This window comes from Hibiscus syriacus, unplaced genomic scaffold, assembly GCF_006381635.1.
Source record: "Hibiscus syriacus cultivar Baekdansim isolate YM2019G1 unplaced genomic scaffold, ASM638163v2 tig00111073_pilon, whole genome shotgun sequence".
NCBI lineage: Eukaryota > Viridiplantae > Streptophyta > Magnoliopsida > Malvales > Malvaceae > Hibiscus > Hibiscus syriacus.
The window spans coordinates 1-17,721 of NW_024062973.1; the positions used below are offsets into that span (position 1 = coordinate 1).

The 17,721-nt window shown below is 34.0% G+C and overlaps 3 protein-coding genes across 5 annotated transcripts; 2 read left to right on the forward strand and 1 right to left on the reverse strand.

The window, feature by feature from the left end:
• Positions 1–1,955: 1,955 nt before the first annotated feature.
• LOC120151976 (probable serine/threonine-protein kinase WNK3) lies at positions 1,956–5,187 on the forward strand. 3 transcript variants are annotated; one of them, XM_039164277.1, is made up of 8 exons: positions 1,956–2,134; positions 2,254–2,291; positions 2,511–2,738; positions 2,831–3,054; positions 3,155–3,312; positions 3,400–3,796; positions 3,880–4,726; positions 4,905–5,187. In XM_039164277.1, exons 1-7 carry the CDS (start codon positions 2,048–2,050, stop codon positions 4,683–4,685), a joined length of 1,938 nt encoding a protein of 645 aa, XP_039020208.1. In that variant the 5' UTR covers positions 1,956–2,047; the 3' UTR covers positions 4,686–4,726; positions 4,905–5,187. The 3 variants fall into 3 exon arrangements, with proteins under 3 accessions (XP_039020208.1, XP_039020207.1, XP_039020209.1); XM_039164278.1 differs by having other exon boundaries at positions 1,962–2,134; positions 3,400–3,583; positions 3,659–3,796; positions 3,880–5,184; XM_039164276.1 differs by having other exon boundaries at positions 3,880–5,187.
• A 1,871-nt stretch (positions 5,188–7,058) lies between these two features.
• LOC120151980 (DEAD-box ATP-dependent RNA helicase 51-like) lies at positions 7,059–11,805 on the reverse strand. The gene is made up of 12 exons (XM_039164281.1): positions 11,356–11,805; positions 10,764–10,949; positions 10,349–10,534; positions 9,776–9,859; positions 9,070–9,114; positions 8,836–8,907; positions 8,456–8,755; positions 8,218–8,258; positions 8,033–8,135; positions 7,720–7,788; positions 7,512–7,637; positions 7,059–7,334 (listed from the first exon to the last, which is right to left on the reverse strand). The coding sequence occupies exons 1-12, from the start codon at positions 11,764–11,766 to the stop codon at positions 7,152–7,154; spliced, it is 1,806 nt and encodes a 601-aa protein (XP_039020212.1). The 5' UTR covers positions 11,767–11,805; the 3' UTR covers positions 7,059–7,151.
• A 1,305-nt stretch (positions 11,806–13,110) lies between these two features.
• On the forward strand, positions 13,111–13,705 carry LOC120151987 (probable calcium-binding protein CML15). The gene has a single exon (XM_039164289.1). It carries the CDS (start codon positions 13,214–13,216, stop codon positions 13,697–13,699), a length of 486 nt encoding a protein of 161 aa, XP_039020220.1. The 5' UTR covers positions 13,111–13,213; the 3' UTR covers positions 13,700–13,705.
• The last annotated feature ends 4,016 nt before the right edge of the window (positions 13,706–17,721 follow it).

The window sequence follows — 17,721 nt, forward strand, 5'->3', positions numbered from 1 at the left end:
GACTTACATGTTTATTTATAGTATAAAGAGAAAACTATATTTAGAATCCTATCTTCACTAGAATCCTAATGCTTGTTGTCTTCTCTTATGATTTGTTCTTGCTTCACGCGTGATGTTGATGAGGTTGAGGATTTCATGGCACCGAGAAGATCGGCTGAGGGAAGCGTGGGTGGCGAGGACTCGTGAGGCAAGGATTGCGGCGCTAAGGAGGGAAGCTGCTAGGGTTTCTGGAAACCCTAACTCCAACTGGGTTACGTGTATGGGTTTGGGCCATAGTAGACTGTTGGAACATTTGGACCTGTATAAAATAATAATAAGATTAATAACACTATACATATAATCATAACTTGTAATATTATCTAATAATATTAATAGGCATCAGACGAAATTGAGTGTCTTCAGCCTCTTAATTGATAATTTTTTATTTAATTATTTTAAAAGTTATAAAATTCTAAGCTAAAGCAATGATTAAATTATACTTTTGCCCCTTAAAATTCCATAACTCACTTCTTGTCTCTTAAGAAAAAATTCTAAACGCTTAAAATGATCAAATTAGAGTACAAGGAGTAAATCTAAAATTTGTCTATAATACAGAGGATGATAGAAGAATTTGACAATTTTATCTGTCTATCCTGTTTTATTTTTTTTGGATATTATATTCGAAATTATTTTTGCTTCTTCCGAAAAAGACAAACTTCAAACTTTTCGAGATGAAATCCCCAAAATTATTTATTTTGCAAAGTACATGTTAGGGTAAACTACATAAAGAATCACTTAACTTTTAAGATGTTTACCTTTTGATCACAAACTTTTAAGACTAACAATACAATCATTAATTTTTTAATTCACTTGCAATACGGTCACTATAGTCAGATGCATTAAGAACAATTGATAGCACGTTGAAATCTTTTTATTCTCAAAAACCTTCTAAATTTCTCACTTTTTCTTCTTATAATTAATAAATGTCACTACTTTTTTTTATCGTCGTTTAGAAATTTCTTCAATAGAAAAGTCATTAGACTAAATGATTGAAGACGAGGTAACTCCAATTAAAGAGGTAAACAAGATAGATCGAGGGTTGTGGGACAGTTGTCCCCTAAATTTTTTAAATTATCTTATATTTAATTTTTTTTTGTATTTTTATTGATAATCTATTATTGTCTCCTGAAACATTATAATTTCTCTCCTCTAAACTTTATAAATTCGTCTTCAAGGATAAAATCTTGAGTTCGTCCCTAGAGGTAAAGTTTTTTCTCTTGGTTTTACTTCTTTTGATTACTAAACATTTTCATATAGTTCTAATTTCTGAAACATGAAGCACACAGTTTAACAGTAATCATATTATAAATGCATTTAAAAATTAGTGATTATATTATAAATTTTAAAAATTGATGTTTGAAATGCAATAACCCTAAAATATTGGAGAATATTATGTAATTTATTCTAAAGATTAATAATACATAAATTATCACTCTTGTTCAATTTTAGTACCTAATTTTATTTTTTCAAAATATATCTATTGTTTAGCTTAAGTTTCAATTGTTATCTCATCTATAAAATTTAACGGTGATGTTGATATGTTATCTTAGAGTAATATCATATCATTATTGAAAAATAAAAAAATTTATGTCAATAGTTCTATTACTTTTTTAATGTGAAATATTAAATTAAAATTTAAACTAAATATTAATTATAATTTTTTAAAAATAAAAAAATAATTGAAGTATAAACGTGTACTTCATCCACGATTATTATAAAATAGAATCAACAAAAATGATGGTGCTGGTGGTATTGACGATGATGATGATGATTTTTTCGAGTCAATTAGTCAGTCGGTTTGCTAATGGCCTGAGCCATTTAAACGCTTCTCTTTGACGGAGCAGCTTCCTTTCAATCTTTATCACATCACCTTTTCTTTTGAACCACGACTTCGGTTTTTCTTTTCCTTCATTCTCCAAGACACGGAGAGATAGAAATAGAAAATCTCTTTAAAAGAAACTTCGAATTTTCTTAATTCTTTTGCTTGTGTGTTTGAATAGACTCTAGAATGTCGCCAGAGACAACGTCATACCAAGAACAAGATGATTCGGATGCTGAATTCGTTGAGGCCGATCCCACAGGTCGTTACGGTCGGGTTAGTTTTCTATGGCTTTGAACTATATTTGGTGTTGATTGGCATTCGGGTTAGTTTTAATTAATGTTTCCTTTAATGGGTTGCTGTTGTTCTTTGTCTTCTGAATTGATTGTTTGCAGTACAAGAAGGTTTTAGGAAGAGGAGCTTTCAAGAAAGTGTATCCTTTGATTTCCCTTTTTTTATTCATGGTTTATTGGTTTAGGGTTGATGAATGCATTTTGAGGCTTAAGTTTCGAGTTTATGCTACTGTTGAATCCTTGATTTCCAGAATTCGATGAACTCAAAGATATATGGATGTTGTATAGGAATGCATTTTGAGGCTTAATTTGTGAGTTTAAGCTTTTGTTGAATCCTTGATTAAGTTGTGGGAACTTAGGTACAAGGCATTTGATGAGCTTGAAGGTATAGAAGTAGCATGGAATCAGGTTAAGGTCACGGATCTATTGCGGCATTCGGAAGATATTGAACGCCTTTATTCGGAAGTTCATTTGCTTAAAACTTTGAAGCATAAGAACATAATGAAATTTTACAATTCCTGGGTTGATACCAAAAATGAACATATCAACTTCATCACTGAGATTTTCACTTCAGGAACATTGCGGCAGTAAGTCTTTCTCGATTTTCAGACTGTTTTTATGTGTTTAAGGTTTCCCATATTGTTCGGTTTTATGGAAAAGTTTGTGTTTGATTGTGTAGGTATCGAAAGAAGCATAAGCATGTCGATTTGAGGGCATTGAAGAAATGGTCTAGGCAGATCTTGGAGGGTCTTCTCTATCTTCACAGTCACGATCCCCCGGTGATTCATAGGGATCTGAAATGTGATAACATCTTTGTCAATGGTAACCAAGGTGAGGTGAAGATCGGAGATCTAGGGTTGGCTGCTATTCTTCACCAGGCCCGTTCTGCACATAGCGTTATCGGTGGGGATCATCATGTCCTTAATTACTGTCAATACTACAAGATTCAGAACTATTGCTGATTTAAAATGCAAATGATAAAGCAAGTGTTAATGTCATGTAGGTACACCCGAGTTTATGGCACCGGAACTCTACGAGGAGGAATACAATGAGCTTGTAGATATTTATGCTTTCGGCATGTGTTTGCTCGAGTTAGTAACTTTCGAGTACCCATATGTGGAATGTGCTAATGCAGCTCAAATATTCAAGAAAGTAACATCGGTAAGGCATGTTACTCACCATCAGTGTATAGAAATCAAATATACACTTTATCCATCTTGCTTCATGATTTGTTCCTTCCTTGGGCAGGGAATAAAGCCAGCATCGTTGGCGAAAGTGGCGGATCCTGGAGTGAAGTTGTTTATCGAAAAATGTCTTGCTAAAGCCTCGGATCGTTTGTCTGCGAAGGATCTTTTAAGGGATCCATTTCTCCAACCTGCCGAGGAAAATGACAATGTAGGTCGTTCTTTACAAGCTAATGTCCAATCTTCAGGTAGAATTCTAGAGCATTTTCTGGAGATTGAAGGCTTTGAGTATTTTCAACCTCAATTGTACATAATAAATGCAGATAGTACTTCTGATCAGACTAATTTAAGGGGAAATACAAAGGATCTTCAATCTGAGACAGGCGTGGATGTCAAAGTGCAAGGTCAGAGGAATGACGTTAACATGATATTTCTGAAATTACGGATATCAGATTCTACAGGTAGGAAAATATTTCATTCATTAGCATTCGCATTCGCATTCGTTTTTCTTCTTGAAAACTGAGGTGCTTCCACATGGTACTAGGTCACATCCGCAACATCCACTTCCCCTTTGATATTGAAGCAGATACAACGACAGCCGTTGCTGGAGAAATGGTTGAAGAGTTGGACTTAACAGATCAAGATATTCCAACAATTTCCGAAATGATTGAATCGGAAATTCGGTCTCATATTCCTGATTGGGTTCCAAAAGAAACTCCTAGTGATACTTTGGGAGAAATTGCAAATTCTAGTAACCATCTCTCTGAAAATAAGGGTGATGGGTCTCCGTTGGCTTATGAGCTGGTGTCATCTCCGGGCCATCTCTCATCAGAGAGGTTACCTTCTGGTCGAAGATTCTGGTCTGAGCCACTCAAGGCAGCTGGTGGAAACTATTTGACCAGTTTCAGTGGTTCAAATGTTGCTTTTCGAGTGGATTTTGTAAGGTCTTCAAATACTATGGTTGAACTTGATGAACAATCTCATGATAGCTATGAAATTGGAGGTAAAATAAACAGTACTTCATCTGGACGACTTCACACTGAGTCCACACATCACAATGGCGGAGACGATGATGGTCATGGGAGAGACGATGGTGCTAATAGAAAACATTTTTCGAAAGAGAACAGTAAGCCATTAAAGGATGCTGAATCAGGAGTGAAGGCAATAACAGAGAGACTCGAGTCTCTGTTGTTAAATCAGCAAATGGAGGTTGATGAACTAAAGAAGAAGCACAGATTAGCCATATCGGACCTTCTGAAACAACTGCCTCAGGAAACCCGTGGAAAGGTTTTGGCAACATGTAAGATGAAGATTCCAGATTATGCTATTCAAAACGACACAAACCGCTAATTGTGCATCCGACATTCCAGACTCGTGTCTCTTTGATAAAGGTGGGTTTTCTTCATCCTTGAATATCGAGCTTCTCTAGAAATATAACCTTATACACCTTAGAAGGAATGATGGTACTACCAGACACTCCATTACAGCTTAAGAGAGTGCATTTTGTTGGTTAAGTTGGACATTCCAGGTCGGTAGCTGACAAATCTGCAGGAATGCCTCTATCCACAGGTGAGACAAGATCAACAATGCTCTGTAACTGTAACGACAGCACATCACATGATGAGTTAAAAGGAAAGGACGATCAAGCCGAAACCTCGGTCTCAAAAAATTCGGTGTGCTATCGAGATGAGTCATTGTTCCTGCAAGTCATGTATTTATGTAACATAGTTTCAAATATCTGAGGATTTCTGCACATCATGGATGCAGAAGCTTCTTCTTGTTTATACTGGAATGTGGTTTAATTTGATAGTTCTTTCAAAAACTTCCACGGGAGCATATATTTGTACGTATGGTTCTGTCATTTAATTTTATTTTTCACAAAACAAGTTGTACTGTAAATATATTTGGCAGAAAGCTCATAGACTACCTCTTTGAACGTATATCATGGGGTATTCTTCACTGAAAAGTATTTCCTTTAGAGAATGATGGGATCATTAACAGTGTTAAAAATAACACAAAGCGCACTTAGGCGATAGGGGTTATATAGCCAAGGCGCAAGGCGCAGTTTTTAAAAATAAAAGATATACATGTTTTTCCGGAAAAAATAACGGTTCATGCAATGCAAACACAACCGGATAAAATGGATGGGTGTAGGGATGGGCACTCAACCCGAACCCGACAGGTTCCGACCTGATCCGATCGGATTTTTTTTAAAAAAATTGGGTTCAGGTCGGTTTTTTAAGTGTGATATTCGGGTCGGATTTAGGGTGAAAAATATCAGATTCCGAAAAATATATATAATTTTACCTTATATATTTAGGAATAATTATAATAATATCCCTCTATATATAATTTTTTTCAATTAAGTCACTGTTTTTATTGAATAAAAATATTTTTTTTATTATTTCGGGTCGGGTCGGGTTTCTAAGTCATATATTCGGGTCGGATCGGGTTAGGCGAAACCTTGTTTTGGTCGGGTCAAATCGGATCTCGGGTGGAGGCTCCCTTGTTCTCGAGTGGACCAAAAACCCGATCCATGCCCATCCCTAGTTAGGTGTTACCTTACTAGGTTTCTTTTTTCCTAAACTCGTCTACAAAATACTTATCTCTTTAAGAAGATAAAAACTGATCATAAAATACAAATTAAAATAGACTTCTAATCTCTTCTGGTTTCTACCTAAACATCTTTAGCTTTTGTAAATTATTCTCCCTTGATTCTTTCTTCTCATTGTAATACCATGGGAGTCAAACCAGACCCCCTAATACATGAAGATGGATGAATCCTATCATAAGTTAACTTTCAACATCATAGAATAAAGTTGAATAAAAAAGTCACCTTATAACTACACCAAGAATTGGATAAAAATATACAAAATGCAGTGAAGGGGGAAACACGCATTATTAAGATGCCAAGCGAAACCTGTGACATCGGAATTGTGTTTTTTCCTAATTATTTCGCTTACCCACCTACAAACAGCAAAGCAGACGAGCATATAGAATCAATTGTAGATAAAAAAAAAATTGAGCAGAAAAGAGAGCATATAATATCTTTTAATAATTCTTTAGTTATTATAAAACTTAAGGACTAAGTTTATAATTAAACCAATAATATTAAACAGTAGAAACACAATAATAAAAAGAGCTGTTTGGGTTTGGTGAGATCTAATTTTACTTTTCTCTTTCTCTTCCACACTTAACTCTTCTCCATCTTCCTTTCTTTTCCTTTACGCCGACATCTTATCTTTTCCTTTACCAAAATCCCTATCAGAAGAATCCGCCGCCGACTGGCAAGATCAACCCTTACACCCTCTTCATTACCGCCCCTTCTCCTACTAAACTCTTACCCCTATCTTTGTTTCTTTGTTTTTACTGTGATGGGTTTCTGTTTTTTTGGTTTGGTGTGATGGGTTTTTGGTAACACTGGTTTTAGCAACAAAAAAAAAAAAAGACAAATAAAAATTTGAAAAGGGTGCGACTTTCTGCGCCTCCACGCCTCAGCGCCTTGCTGCGCTTCATTGAAATCGCCTCACCTTAGCGCCTAGGAGAACCTCAGTTGCGCCTTTTTAAACACTGATCATTAATCAAGAATAACACAATTTACATACAATTTAGGTAAAAACACCGATTCATTTCGAAGTCCAGAATCTGCATTGATGTTCAATGAATAGACTTGTCACTTTATGAAGAAACTAATAAAGCTATCCTAAACATTCCTTTCCAACTGGTACATAAGCAAAATTGTTGTAGACTGGTGCGGCGGCTTTCACCAATACAGCTGCCAATGCCTTGAAAAAGGTCGTTATAATGATACTTTAGTTAATACCTCACAAATTGCCGCTTGTCGTCTTCGCTTCCTTGCCTTCCATATGGATTGGTTTCGCTAAAATTGTTTCGCGTTCCTTCGACTTTGCGTGTATTCTTTCTAAATTTGGATGCATTGCTGTCTATGTTCAGATTAACCTTCGGAGGGCAAGAAAAGCAGAAGGAAGCTGCAACAGCCTGCTCGAAAACAACAATTTTTTGTTCTTGTTAGTCGGCTTAACACGGTTATTTCTTTGTGTCGGGACGTTCCATCACCCATTAATGATCCACTTAAGATTCTAACACATTGCAGAAACACTTATGCAGAATGAAGACCTACACTTTGGTATGCCAGAAGAAAGATCAAATTCGTACCTGCAGATCAAGGCGGTGCACATTGAAGATATCTTTCATTGAGTGTGAATTGTACGCTAAAATGTAAGATCGATATGCATCTTTAGCCGACTTGTTTAGATAATAGTTGTTTGCCACCAACTTCTCCTGCATTATTACAGGCAGAGTATAAACTCCTCTAAAAATTGTCATTTCAAGAAACGGTAGTGAGTAAAAAGCGATAAGTTACCAGATGAGATTGCACATTGGCCAGCTTCTTCTCATCAAACTCATATTCCTTAACAGGAACTTTTGCCGCCTGTCAACAAAAATAGAGAACCAAAATAAAACAAATTAGAATCAGTTCTTTGATCGACTGACCGCCAATTTCAGGCTGCCATGTTTACATACTCCAATGCTTCGCAAAAGCATTTAAATCTTAATGGCACTGAATATTTGATAGCTCAAAGTTTCTTAATGCCAAGTGGCTTTAGTCCCCGCCCCCTGCCCCACTTTGTGTCTCTCCAAATAAAATAAGAACTCATTTCGCATAAATAATGCACCTTTAGATATCGAAGAAATTGCAGTTCCTCTGGGATCAAGAACAGAAGAGCATTTCCTTTTGCACCTTCCCCACGAGCAGTTCGACCAACTCTATGAATATTCCTAAAAGCAACATTCCAAAATACTCAACATGGCTGGTATATAGCAAGATACGAATAGCAATATATATATATAAAGAGCACACACCTTTGGTTCATCCGGAGGATCATACTGCAGAATCCAATCCTACACGGTGGAAAACAAATTTCCAGTTATAATGATTCTTCTTCAAGTTTAAACTGAGTTACTTAAGATACACCTATACGAACTGTGTATAGATTTTTTAAAGGAAAAACAACCTAAATAATAGACATTCAAGTAAAAAATTGAAAATCATACATAATTAAAACCACAGGCAACCAACAGCTAAACAGGTAACATACCACGGCAGGAATATCAAGTCCACGAGCGGCAACATCAGTGCAAAGCAGAATTCCCTTTTCTGCTTTGCAGAAGTCAAAGAAGGTAGTGGTCCGCTTTTGCTGCTTCTGCTTTCCATGGATATCAAGGCAATCCACATGAATATATCTAAGAAGTTCTGCATGAAACTTGACTGAATTACATGATGAGAAAAAGACCATCACTTTCTTGGACAGGTTTCTCTTCAAAAACGAGTACAAAAGGACAAATCTCTTTGAACTATGCACAACACAATAGCCTTGCTGCAGCCCTTCATTAGTGACCTACAATAATGATAGCGTCTAGTTAAGTCAAAAGGATAAGTAGATTGTGCACTTTACGATCTAAAAGATTATGTTCGTACCTTCTTTCTCCCATCATCTACATCAATATAAATAGGAGTTGTCTGAAATGACAAACGGGCAAGGTCCTCAACCTGCAGATTTAATTAAAGCCGCAACAAATGTCACATGGTTAAATAAGAATTTGACTAAACTTGGTATACAGGTTTTCTGAAAAATACTGAATGCTAGCCTATGTGGGACTACAAATAAAACTTGAGGGGAAAATGGCACAAAAACATGAGTGAAGGACTAACCTTCTTAGTCTGGGTAGCTGAAAATAGAGCTGTTTGCCTGTTTTGCTGCACATCAAATAGGAAGCTAGTAAGCTATAAACACCTTCCAAGTTACAAATTCAAGACAAGAGTATAAAATAGCCGGTTTTATTAAATCCAACAATGTGCTAACATTTCATAACATTTTTTCCTCTACGCTGCAAACAAACCAAAAATACAAATGCAACTGTGCTTGCTAGTACTTACAAAAAGCGAAGTCGGTTAATCGCAGATATAGCCTAACATTCAACTTCTAGCTTACTTCTACACCCCTTTCATTTAAATTATCTCTTTTGGCTACTCTAAACTTTTTTTCAAGAAAAGCCCTAGTGACAAATTATGAGACAAGTAACTTAATAATCAACCATTAAATAAACAAGCAGATATGCCCTTTTTAGAAGCTTGATAATCAACCATTAACAATTGAAACGTGTTCAACAAGTCAGTTAACCAATGGAACCTAGCTCTTAAGAAAACTAAGCTTTTTACTACTAGTCATTACAAGTTCACTAAATATATTCCAACAGTCAATCGAACAGGACTATACCTTAACAAAATCAATAAAGCATGTTACTACCACTGTTTTGGTCTCCATCCATTTGATTTTCAGAAATTCTAGATATGAACTAAATGACAAAATCCAAAATCATATTCCTGACATAACAATGTAAATAGCTAAATGATTCACCTTAGGAAGATGCTTAATAATTTGCTTCATTTCTTCCTCAAAATTTGCTTCCAATATCCTGTCAGCTTCATCAATTATGAGACACTGCAAATTTCACAGAACTTTTAGAAAATTGAATTCACACAATGTTTTAACCGTGTCTGAAAAATTATAATGACTATTCAATTTTTTCATGGATCAGAAAGCTCTCAAGTTATCTGAATGAAACACACATTCATAACTGCATAAAAATTTTACTAGTTAGTATAATCAAATCGTGATATGAAAACTTCTTCTAACAGCAACCCCAGTTCTATCACCTATAAGTTGCATCTAATCAAAGTGGTAATATTTAAGAGAACATAATATAAGTGATAGAAGTGACTTCCTCAAAATACCAAGTAGTCAGCGAGTCTGGTTTACAATAATGCAGTCTTAAAATAGGTTAGAACCATCAATTACATAAGAACTTAAAATCAAGGGAATTGAGTTTATGCAAATACATTATACATCTAAACCAAATGACCATACAAACCACATTATTAACCAAAGAATAAAAATATTATAGAAGAGGTTCAGAAATGTTAATGTTACCTTCAAATTTTTATAAATGAATCCCTTTGTATTCTGAAGATGGTCAAGTAGCCGACCAGGAGTAGCCACTAACAAATTTACCCCCTTTACAATCCGCTCTGCTTCTCCTCTTCTGGATGAACCACCAATAACCAATCCAAGGGTCTGAGAGTGGTATTTGAGAAGATCCTTAGCTACAGCATGAGTCTGAAATGTTTGAAGGTTTAATTGCTCAGTAATAAATGAAATTGTGAAATATTAAAGGTATGAAATACAGCCAAACAGAATAAAAAAAATTCAGATTTCAATATGTTACTGACGAAATGTGCATTGAAATTAGAGGAAACAAAATTTTAACCATAGGAAGTTGATGATAGTAACAACAACAAACAAGTTTTTCAGATAAAAGAAAGGACCAAGGAATTCAAATCTTTACCTGAATGGCAAGCTCCCTAGTGGGACAAATGACGACAACACCAGTTCCATTGCGAGGAGTAAATCGTACATTATATAACAACTCAACAGCGGGTACCAAGAAGGCAAGGGTTTTCCCAGAACCCGTCCTTGCAGCCCCAAGAACATCTTTTCCAATCATAAGTGGTGGAACTGAGCGGGCTTGAATCTGCATTTTCAGTTTGACAAGTCAGCTAAATGTATAGCCCAAAAACTATCAAAATTTACAATGACAGTAAATTTCTCCCGTGTACAAAACAAGCTGTAGGCTTTTACGTCAAGGGTATTACAGATATCAAGAAGTTTCAGCATTGCACCTAATGACAGAACAATGGATGCCTTTTCCTTTTTCAACTCATAGCCATTATGCCCATAGTTAACACAACACAGAACAATAGTTAACACAACACAGAACAATGCTTCTAGAAAACTTTTAACTGAATTTCAAGGCTTTTTATGCAACTCTGTGTTATTGAACTCTGAATTAAACGAAGTCAGCTAAAAAACAGAGATATAAAAACGATCGAATTTGATACAAAAATTAAACGAATAATTCAACATAACAAAAGGGATACCTGAGTCATATACTGAAAACCCATTTCTTTAATAGCTTTAAAGGTAGGCTCAGACAATCCCAAAGACTCAAATGACTCAGTGCTCATTATCCCACTTCCTTCGATCTTCACTTTCTCCTTGATCTCTTCCTCCTCTACTTCTTCTGTTTCATCTTCATTGTTTCCCCTTTCTTCTTGTTTGTCATAATCTTTTTCACTCCTCAACTTCTTACTTTTCTTCTTTTTATTACCCTTTTTCTCCTTGATTTCAACTTCTCTTGCTTCAGCTTCAGCTTCAGCTTCGTCTCTGCCATTGTTGGTGCCAGGGTTTTTTTGCTCTGTTTTCTTAGCTCTGTTTCGCTTTCGCTTCCTTTTATTCATACTCTCTTCTAAAGAGGGGGACTTTGAGTTTTTCTCTTCCGACACCGCCATTGCTTCCAGCTTCAAGAATCTAGGGTTTCCCCTGCTTTCTATGAAATCTATATAGTCCCCCCCCGGCAAAAAAATCTTAATTAACTAAAGGATAAACTAATAATTAGTCAGCCAGCTATCATCACGTTTTTGTTTTGGCATCTAACTATTAGAAATTTCATTTTAGTCACAAATAATTTTATTTTATTTTAATCATCGATCGTTAAAAAGACAACATGAAGGATGACGTGATTTAATTTAATATCATATTTAGTCATTAGAATTTATATATTTTATCAATTTAATTTTAATTTAAAATGATTTAATAAATTTAATTTTCTATATGTATAAATTCTATCAATTTAATCCATAAACTTATGAAAATTAACAAAAAACTTCAACGTGCTATTCTACCTCCTTAACCAACAGAAATCCGGGAGCCAAAATCAATAATTGCATATTTGCTTCCAACATGAAGTAATGACATATAAAATTTCCCTACAATAAGGTTCATATAATGCACGATATAAAGTAAGATAAATCGAGTGGTGTTGGATCAGTCAAATCTCGTGGAAATTTTAAATTTTATATAGTTTAAGTTTTTTTGTGTATTTTTATTAATAATCTGAGTTAATACTCTTAAAATTTTATATTTCTAAATTTTTAATATAACTCCCACAAAAATTAGTATTCCTAACCAGATTTTCTTGTGTTAGTTTACGAGACAATGTATTGCTGCAACTTTCAAGTAACACACGATGAATGCATATGAAATGTATTCTCGATGATTGAAGACTAAATTGATAGAATTTGTAAATATAAAGGATTAAAATTTTTATCAACAAGATTTGTAACTAAATTTTACATACAAAGGTTTGGGCACAGATGGAAGCGAACAAACTCTCTAACTAAACAATTATCCACAAAGGCCATTACACTAACCAATGGTTTTTCTTTTGTTTTCTATTCTATGTACATAATATTTACCATCGTCTCAATCGTGTGTTGCTCATATGCAGCATATACCTCCTCAATGTACTTTCCGAACCCAAGGGCCTGACAAATCAAGTACGAACATGAATTTTTGCTAACAGGTAAATTACATATGAATTTTTATTATATTAATAAGTTATAATTATGGTGTACCAAAATTTCATCCACCACAAATTTATTTATTTTCCGTATCATATCTAAAAGTTCGAACTCCGATTTTAAACCTCACGTTGATAACAAATTATATACTAAAAAAACCAACACAATATTCTCCCTCAGTTACCAAAAATCCAAACGTTTCTTCATAGTTTCCTCAATTACATCCATCGCTTCTTCTCCTCCTCCGTTGCCGACGAGAGCCGCCATCATCTTAGCCATAATCTATGTTCAGTCATTAAGACATTAACATCGATTATCCGATAACCTTCTTTTTTGTGTATACTTTTGTAATTAGTGCTATGATTTAGGGTTAAAGATGGTGGCATTGGATGGTGAGCAACTCAAACAATTAAAGGACATTTTCTCAAGGTTCGACATGGACTCTGACGGCAGCCTTACGATGTTAGAGCTCGCCGCGCTGCTCCGGTCGCTAGGACTCCAGCCAACGGGGGATCAACTCCAAGTCCTTTTAGCTCATATGGACTCTAATGGCAATGGTGCGGTCGAGTTCGATGAATTAACAAATGCCATTTTGCCTCATATGAATGAGCAGATAATGGTAAATCAAGAGCAGCTCAAGGAGCTTTTCACCTTGTTCGATCGTGACGGCAACGGCTACATCACCCCGGCCGAGCTTGCAGGTTGCATGTCCAAAATGGGGCAACCGTTGTCGTATAAAGAGCTAGCGGAGATGATCAGAGAGGCTGATGCCGATGGAGATGGTGTCATTAACTTCAATGAATTTTCTACTATAATGGCTAAGTCGGCCTTTGATTTTCTCGGCATCCGTTTATCTTCGTAAGCAAAGGTTATGGTTTTATGTTAGGTCATGGTTTAATTGCTAATTTATTTGTTTCAAGAATTTAAATCTGGGTCATATATTATAATACTGATTTCATTTAAATATTTTCATATTATTATGTATTTTTTATTTCAACAAAACACGTGTTATTATTTTGTTGATGTTATCGACAATATCAAATACATTATGTAATAGAAATGTACAAAAGGGCTCAAATGGAATGATACACATAGTTTTGTGGTTGAAATAAAATATTTTAAAGTTTAAATATCAATTTAAAATGAGGGTTATAATTCAATGACTTTATACAATTAACCTTAATATTTTGTTTTTAACTTAAATGTAACCACATTTGTAAAGACAAAAAATAAATGAATATGAATTAGGTAATTATTTATAATTGAACATATAATGATAAATTTAACTTTTTAGTGTTTTTATATTTGATTAATTTATTATTATTATTATTATTATAAATTAAATTTAATCATTAGTCTTTTAAAAATAGCCAAAGTGTTATTTTTTTACAAATTTTAAATAAAATAGTAAATTTAACTACGTTGATGCGATACATGTTCAATATACATTAATTTATGATAATATTTATCTTATATGTGAGGTAAATAAATAGTTTAAAAAGTATAAAATAATTAAAATATAAAATACATAAAAAATTCAAAATTATTAATAAAAAATAATTAGACTGTCATGTGAGCTGCTATATCAGTGTTATTAGAAATTTAATAATTCTAATTGCATAGCTTGAATTTTATTATGATTTTTTACATATTAAATTAATTATTTTATTATATTTTTATACATATTACATATATGATTAAATACGTCTTTGATTCCTGGATGCTATGCCAATGCCATGTTGGAGAGGCACTAGCTGCTCCAATGGCATCTTTGCATAGACTTGTAGGATATGATGGGTCCTACCAGAAAAATTAGAGTAATTTATCCCATTGGTCATTAAATTATAAGATCGGTTTTATTTTAAATATGAAATAAACTTTTGTGTCGATTAAATCACTAAATTTTCAATTTAATTTCAGTCAAACCACTCATTGTTAACTATTGATATGATAGCTAACATGAATGATAAACATTTTTTTTTACGATAATACATCTTATCTTCATTATTTACACATTCTATTAATTTGATGGTGTAGACATACTTTCAATTATCATGTATAAACTTTGACTTAGAGATGATAATGGGTCGATGGGATTTTTAATTGATTTGAACCGTATTCAAGTAATATATTCCTCACCCGACACCTGATACGATCTATGTTTAGGAAAGTTTCATCCGACTCAAAATTTGATATGAATATAGGATAAAAATATATACTCAACCTGACTCAAATATAAAATATTCTCATTTTTATTCGGTAAAATAATGACATAATTTAAAAAATATAAAGAAAGAGGGTTATTATAGTAAATATATAGAAGAAATTTATAGTATTATCTCATGTGGAGTTGAATATTTTCACCCTAAATCAAAATTTAACCCGATTTGACTTCATCTCTAACAAAATCCTACTAGACCTGAACTTGATTTTTTTTGTTAAAAAAACTTATAAGATCAAGTCACCCTTGAAGTTCACGTCAAATTATCATCTCTACTTACACCATCAGGTCCCACGGAAAAATTCGAGCTTATTTCCCCTTCCTTTACTCGTGAAGTCAAGGGAACTACTCGAAAAAACGAATCCATTCTCCTTAAGTTTCCTTCTTAGCGGTTTATAGGAACTGACAGTGAGCGAGAAATATGTTGTATGCTTCTCTTTCTCTGCAAAGGAACTAACAATTTTAAATAACAAACATTCAAATCCTTGCATCGAAGAGGACTTGGAAACATATTTCAGATCATTACCTTGGATATTAGGAGGAGACGGGATCCACAAAATGATTATAGTCTTGACGTGTATGCGAGCAAGTTGCTATCACATGAGAGCATAGATACTTCAGAGCTTGAAAAATGTTTATGAGATTTTTATTATATTTTATTATATGATATTTCATTCATAGAACATTAATGTTTTGGGCATGAATTACTCAAATCTGATTTGATAAGAATTTTTTTATATTCAATTATATAGATGTTTTATAAGAAAAATTGGTTGTGACCAAAATTTATGTTTTGAAAGTTCAGTTGCTAAAGTATAAAAGTGGGAAACGTTCAAGGACTTAAGTGGTAATTTTTCCAAAATAATTTTTATTACATAAATGGACAAAACTCAATGGGAATACAAGTGAGATGTTGGTGTGTTTCATAACCAAAACTTGATCAAATTCACAAAATATGCTAGTGTCGAACTGATTTTGAGTGAGTTCCATGAAAAATCAACATTAAGAGAAGAAAGAGGAGTTAAAAACGAACATACTGAATTATTTGGTGGAAATGAGTTTGAAGTATGCTATGGAATTATTTTGGGATATGTTTATGTTAGTACAATACTAACATATGTATTGTTATAAATTTGTGATTTATACAGATCATGGTTGATTTGCAGTTTCAAGTTTTACTTCCCCTGACGTTGGGAGTAGACTATCAAACACCAACGAGTTATGACAGCATGGCTTCTTTTCAACCTTCTGAACTTCTACAATGGCCATTATTTCCTTGGCGTTTCCAAACAACTTGTTGATACGAACAATGATTCTTTTTCTTTTGTTAAACATTCAAGCTTAACTTTCAATTCAATATTTCTTTTTTTTTCAAATCTTCAATTTTGGATTTTGAAAGCTCAAAATCATTTTTCAAAACACACACAAACTTTAACTTATATACAAATATTTTTTATTATTCAATTTTAGGAGATTGATATTTTTTTTATTAATCTAGTTGAATATAAGATGGTCCGTCGATCGGCTCGGGGCGTGGACCGACGCGGATCGTGGTGGCGGCCCAAGCCCGGGCCTTTGATACGCCCGCAGAGACGTCGTTGCCTCGATCGTGGAACCCAGCACGCGCCGTCTCGGCGTGCTCCTCCTCATATGACAAATTAGGTCTCAACTCTACCTCTTCAATCTGAATGATGTGACCTGGATCTGGACGATTTAAAAATTGATTTTGTATTATAGTTATATAATTAGATTATTATTTTAATAAGAATTATATATATTTGTTTTAAATTCAATAAATAATTAAAAAAATTAAAAAAAAGCTTAAACGTATTGATTTCCTTGTCTATATAAAGTCAATTATCTAGGGTTCTTAATCAACCACTGAATCTGCTATCAAAACACCATTGTCTTCTTAATTCTCTTGTTTCATTACAACCATATCACCACTCACATGCCCATTGCGTAAGAGTAGTAGTATCCACGTCCACCGGTCCACAACACACACGACCAATGATTGGCTGAGGAGTGGAGGAAACAATGAATGAGAAATTTTGCACTAACGATATTTTTACAGCCAAAGAGAAAAAATAATTTGGCCCAGGCGAAGTTTTTCAGAATGATGTAAGCAAAATTATTTGCCCATGCAAAATTGTTTCGACTGAAGCAATGATCATGCCTATTGGAGTATTAAGAGACACCACTTTTGGGAAATCAAGGGACCTAATTGTTCAAAGCAAAATTAAATGGGCATATCTCACTCAAGAGACTATTGAAGGAACACCAATTTCTGACGAAACAACAATTATGGAATAGAGGAACGTTGAACAGTTTAGAAGGGTTCAAAATGCTTAAACAAAGTATTTTTGGGTGTCAGTAACGGTATTGTATGTGTCAGTATCGATATTGTTCTTATACAAGGCAAAAATACATGAGCTAGATCGGTTAGGAATCGATTCTCCTCAATAAATTCTTGTTCCTGGAATCCGATCAAATTGCTCGAGTTTCACGTTATCCTAATTGATAACGATAAATGCCTATGAAAAATATACGTGGATACTCTAGTTTGTTCCAAATGAATTACATGACGGTTTTATATGTTTTGAAATGAGTTTAGTACAAGTATTGAGTTACTGGTTTATGAACCATAGCATGTAGTTGAACTT

Excerpts from the sequence above, each read along its gene's own strand:
- LOC120151976 (XM_039164276.1), top strand. The coding sequence starts at position 2,048 with ATGTCGCCAGAGACAACGTCATACCAAGAACAAGATGATTCGGATGCT. Across the intron at positions 2,292-2,510 it reads AGAGGAGCTTTCAAGAAAGT|GTACAAGGCATTTGATGAGC; the intron begins GTATCCTTTGAT and ends GTGGGAACTTAG. Across the intron at positions 3,313-3,399 it reads TATTCAAGAAAGTAACATCG|GGAATAAAGCCAGCATCGTT; the intron begins GTAAGGCATGTT and ends TTCCTTGGGCAG.
- LOC120151980 (XM_039164281.1), bottom strand. The coding sequence starts at position 11,766 with ATGGCGGTGTCGGAAGAGAAAAACTCAAAGTCCCCCTCTTTAGAAGAG. Across the intron at positions 10,950-11,355 it reads GTTTTCAGTATATGACTCAG|ATTCAAGCCCGCTCAGTTCC; the intron begins GTATCCCTTTTG and ends CTGAAAATGCAG. Across the intron at positions 9,860-10,348 it reads TCATTTATAAAAATTTGAAG|TGTCTCATAATTGATGAAGC; the intron begins GTAACATTAACA and ends TGAAATTTGCAG.
- LOC120151987 (XM_039164289.1), top strand. The coding sequence starts at position 13,214 with ATGGTGGCATTGGATGGTGAGCAACTCAAACAATTAAAGGACATTTTC.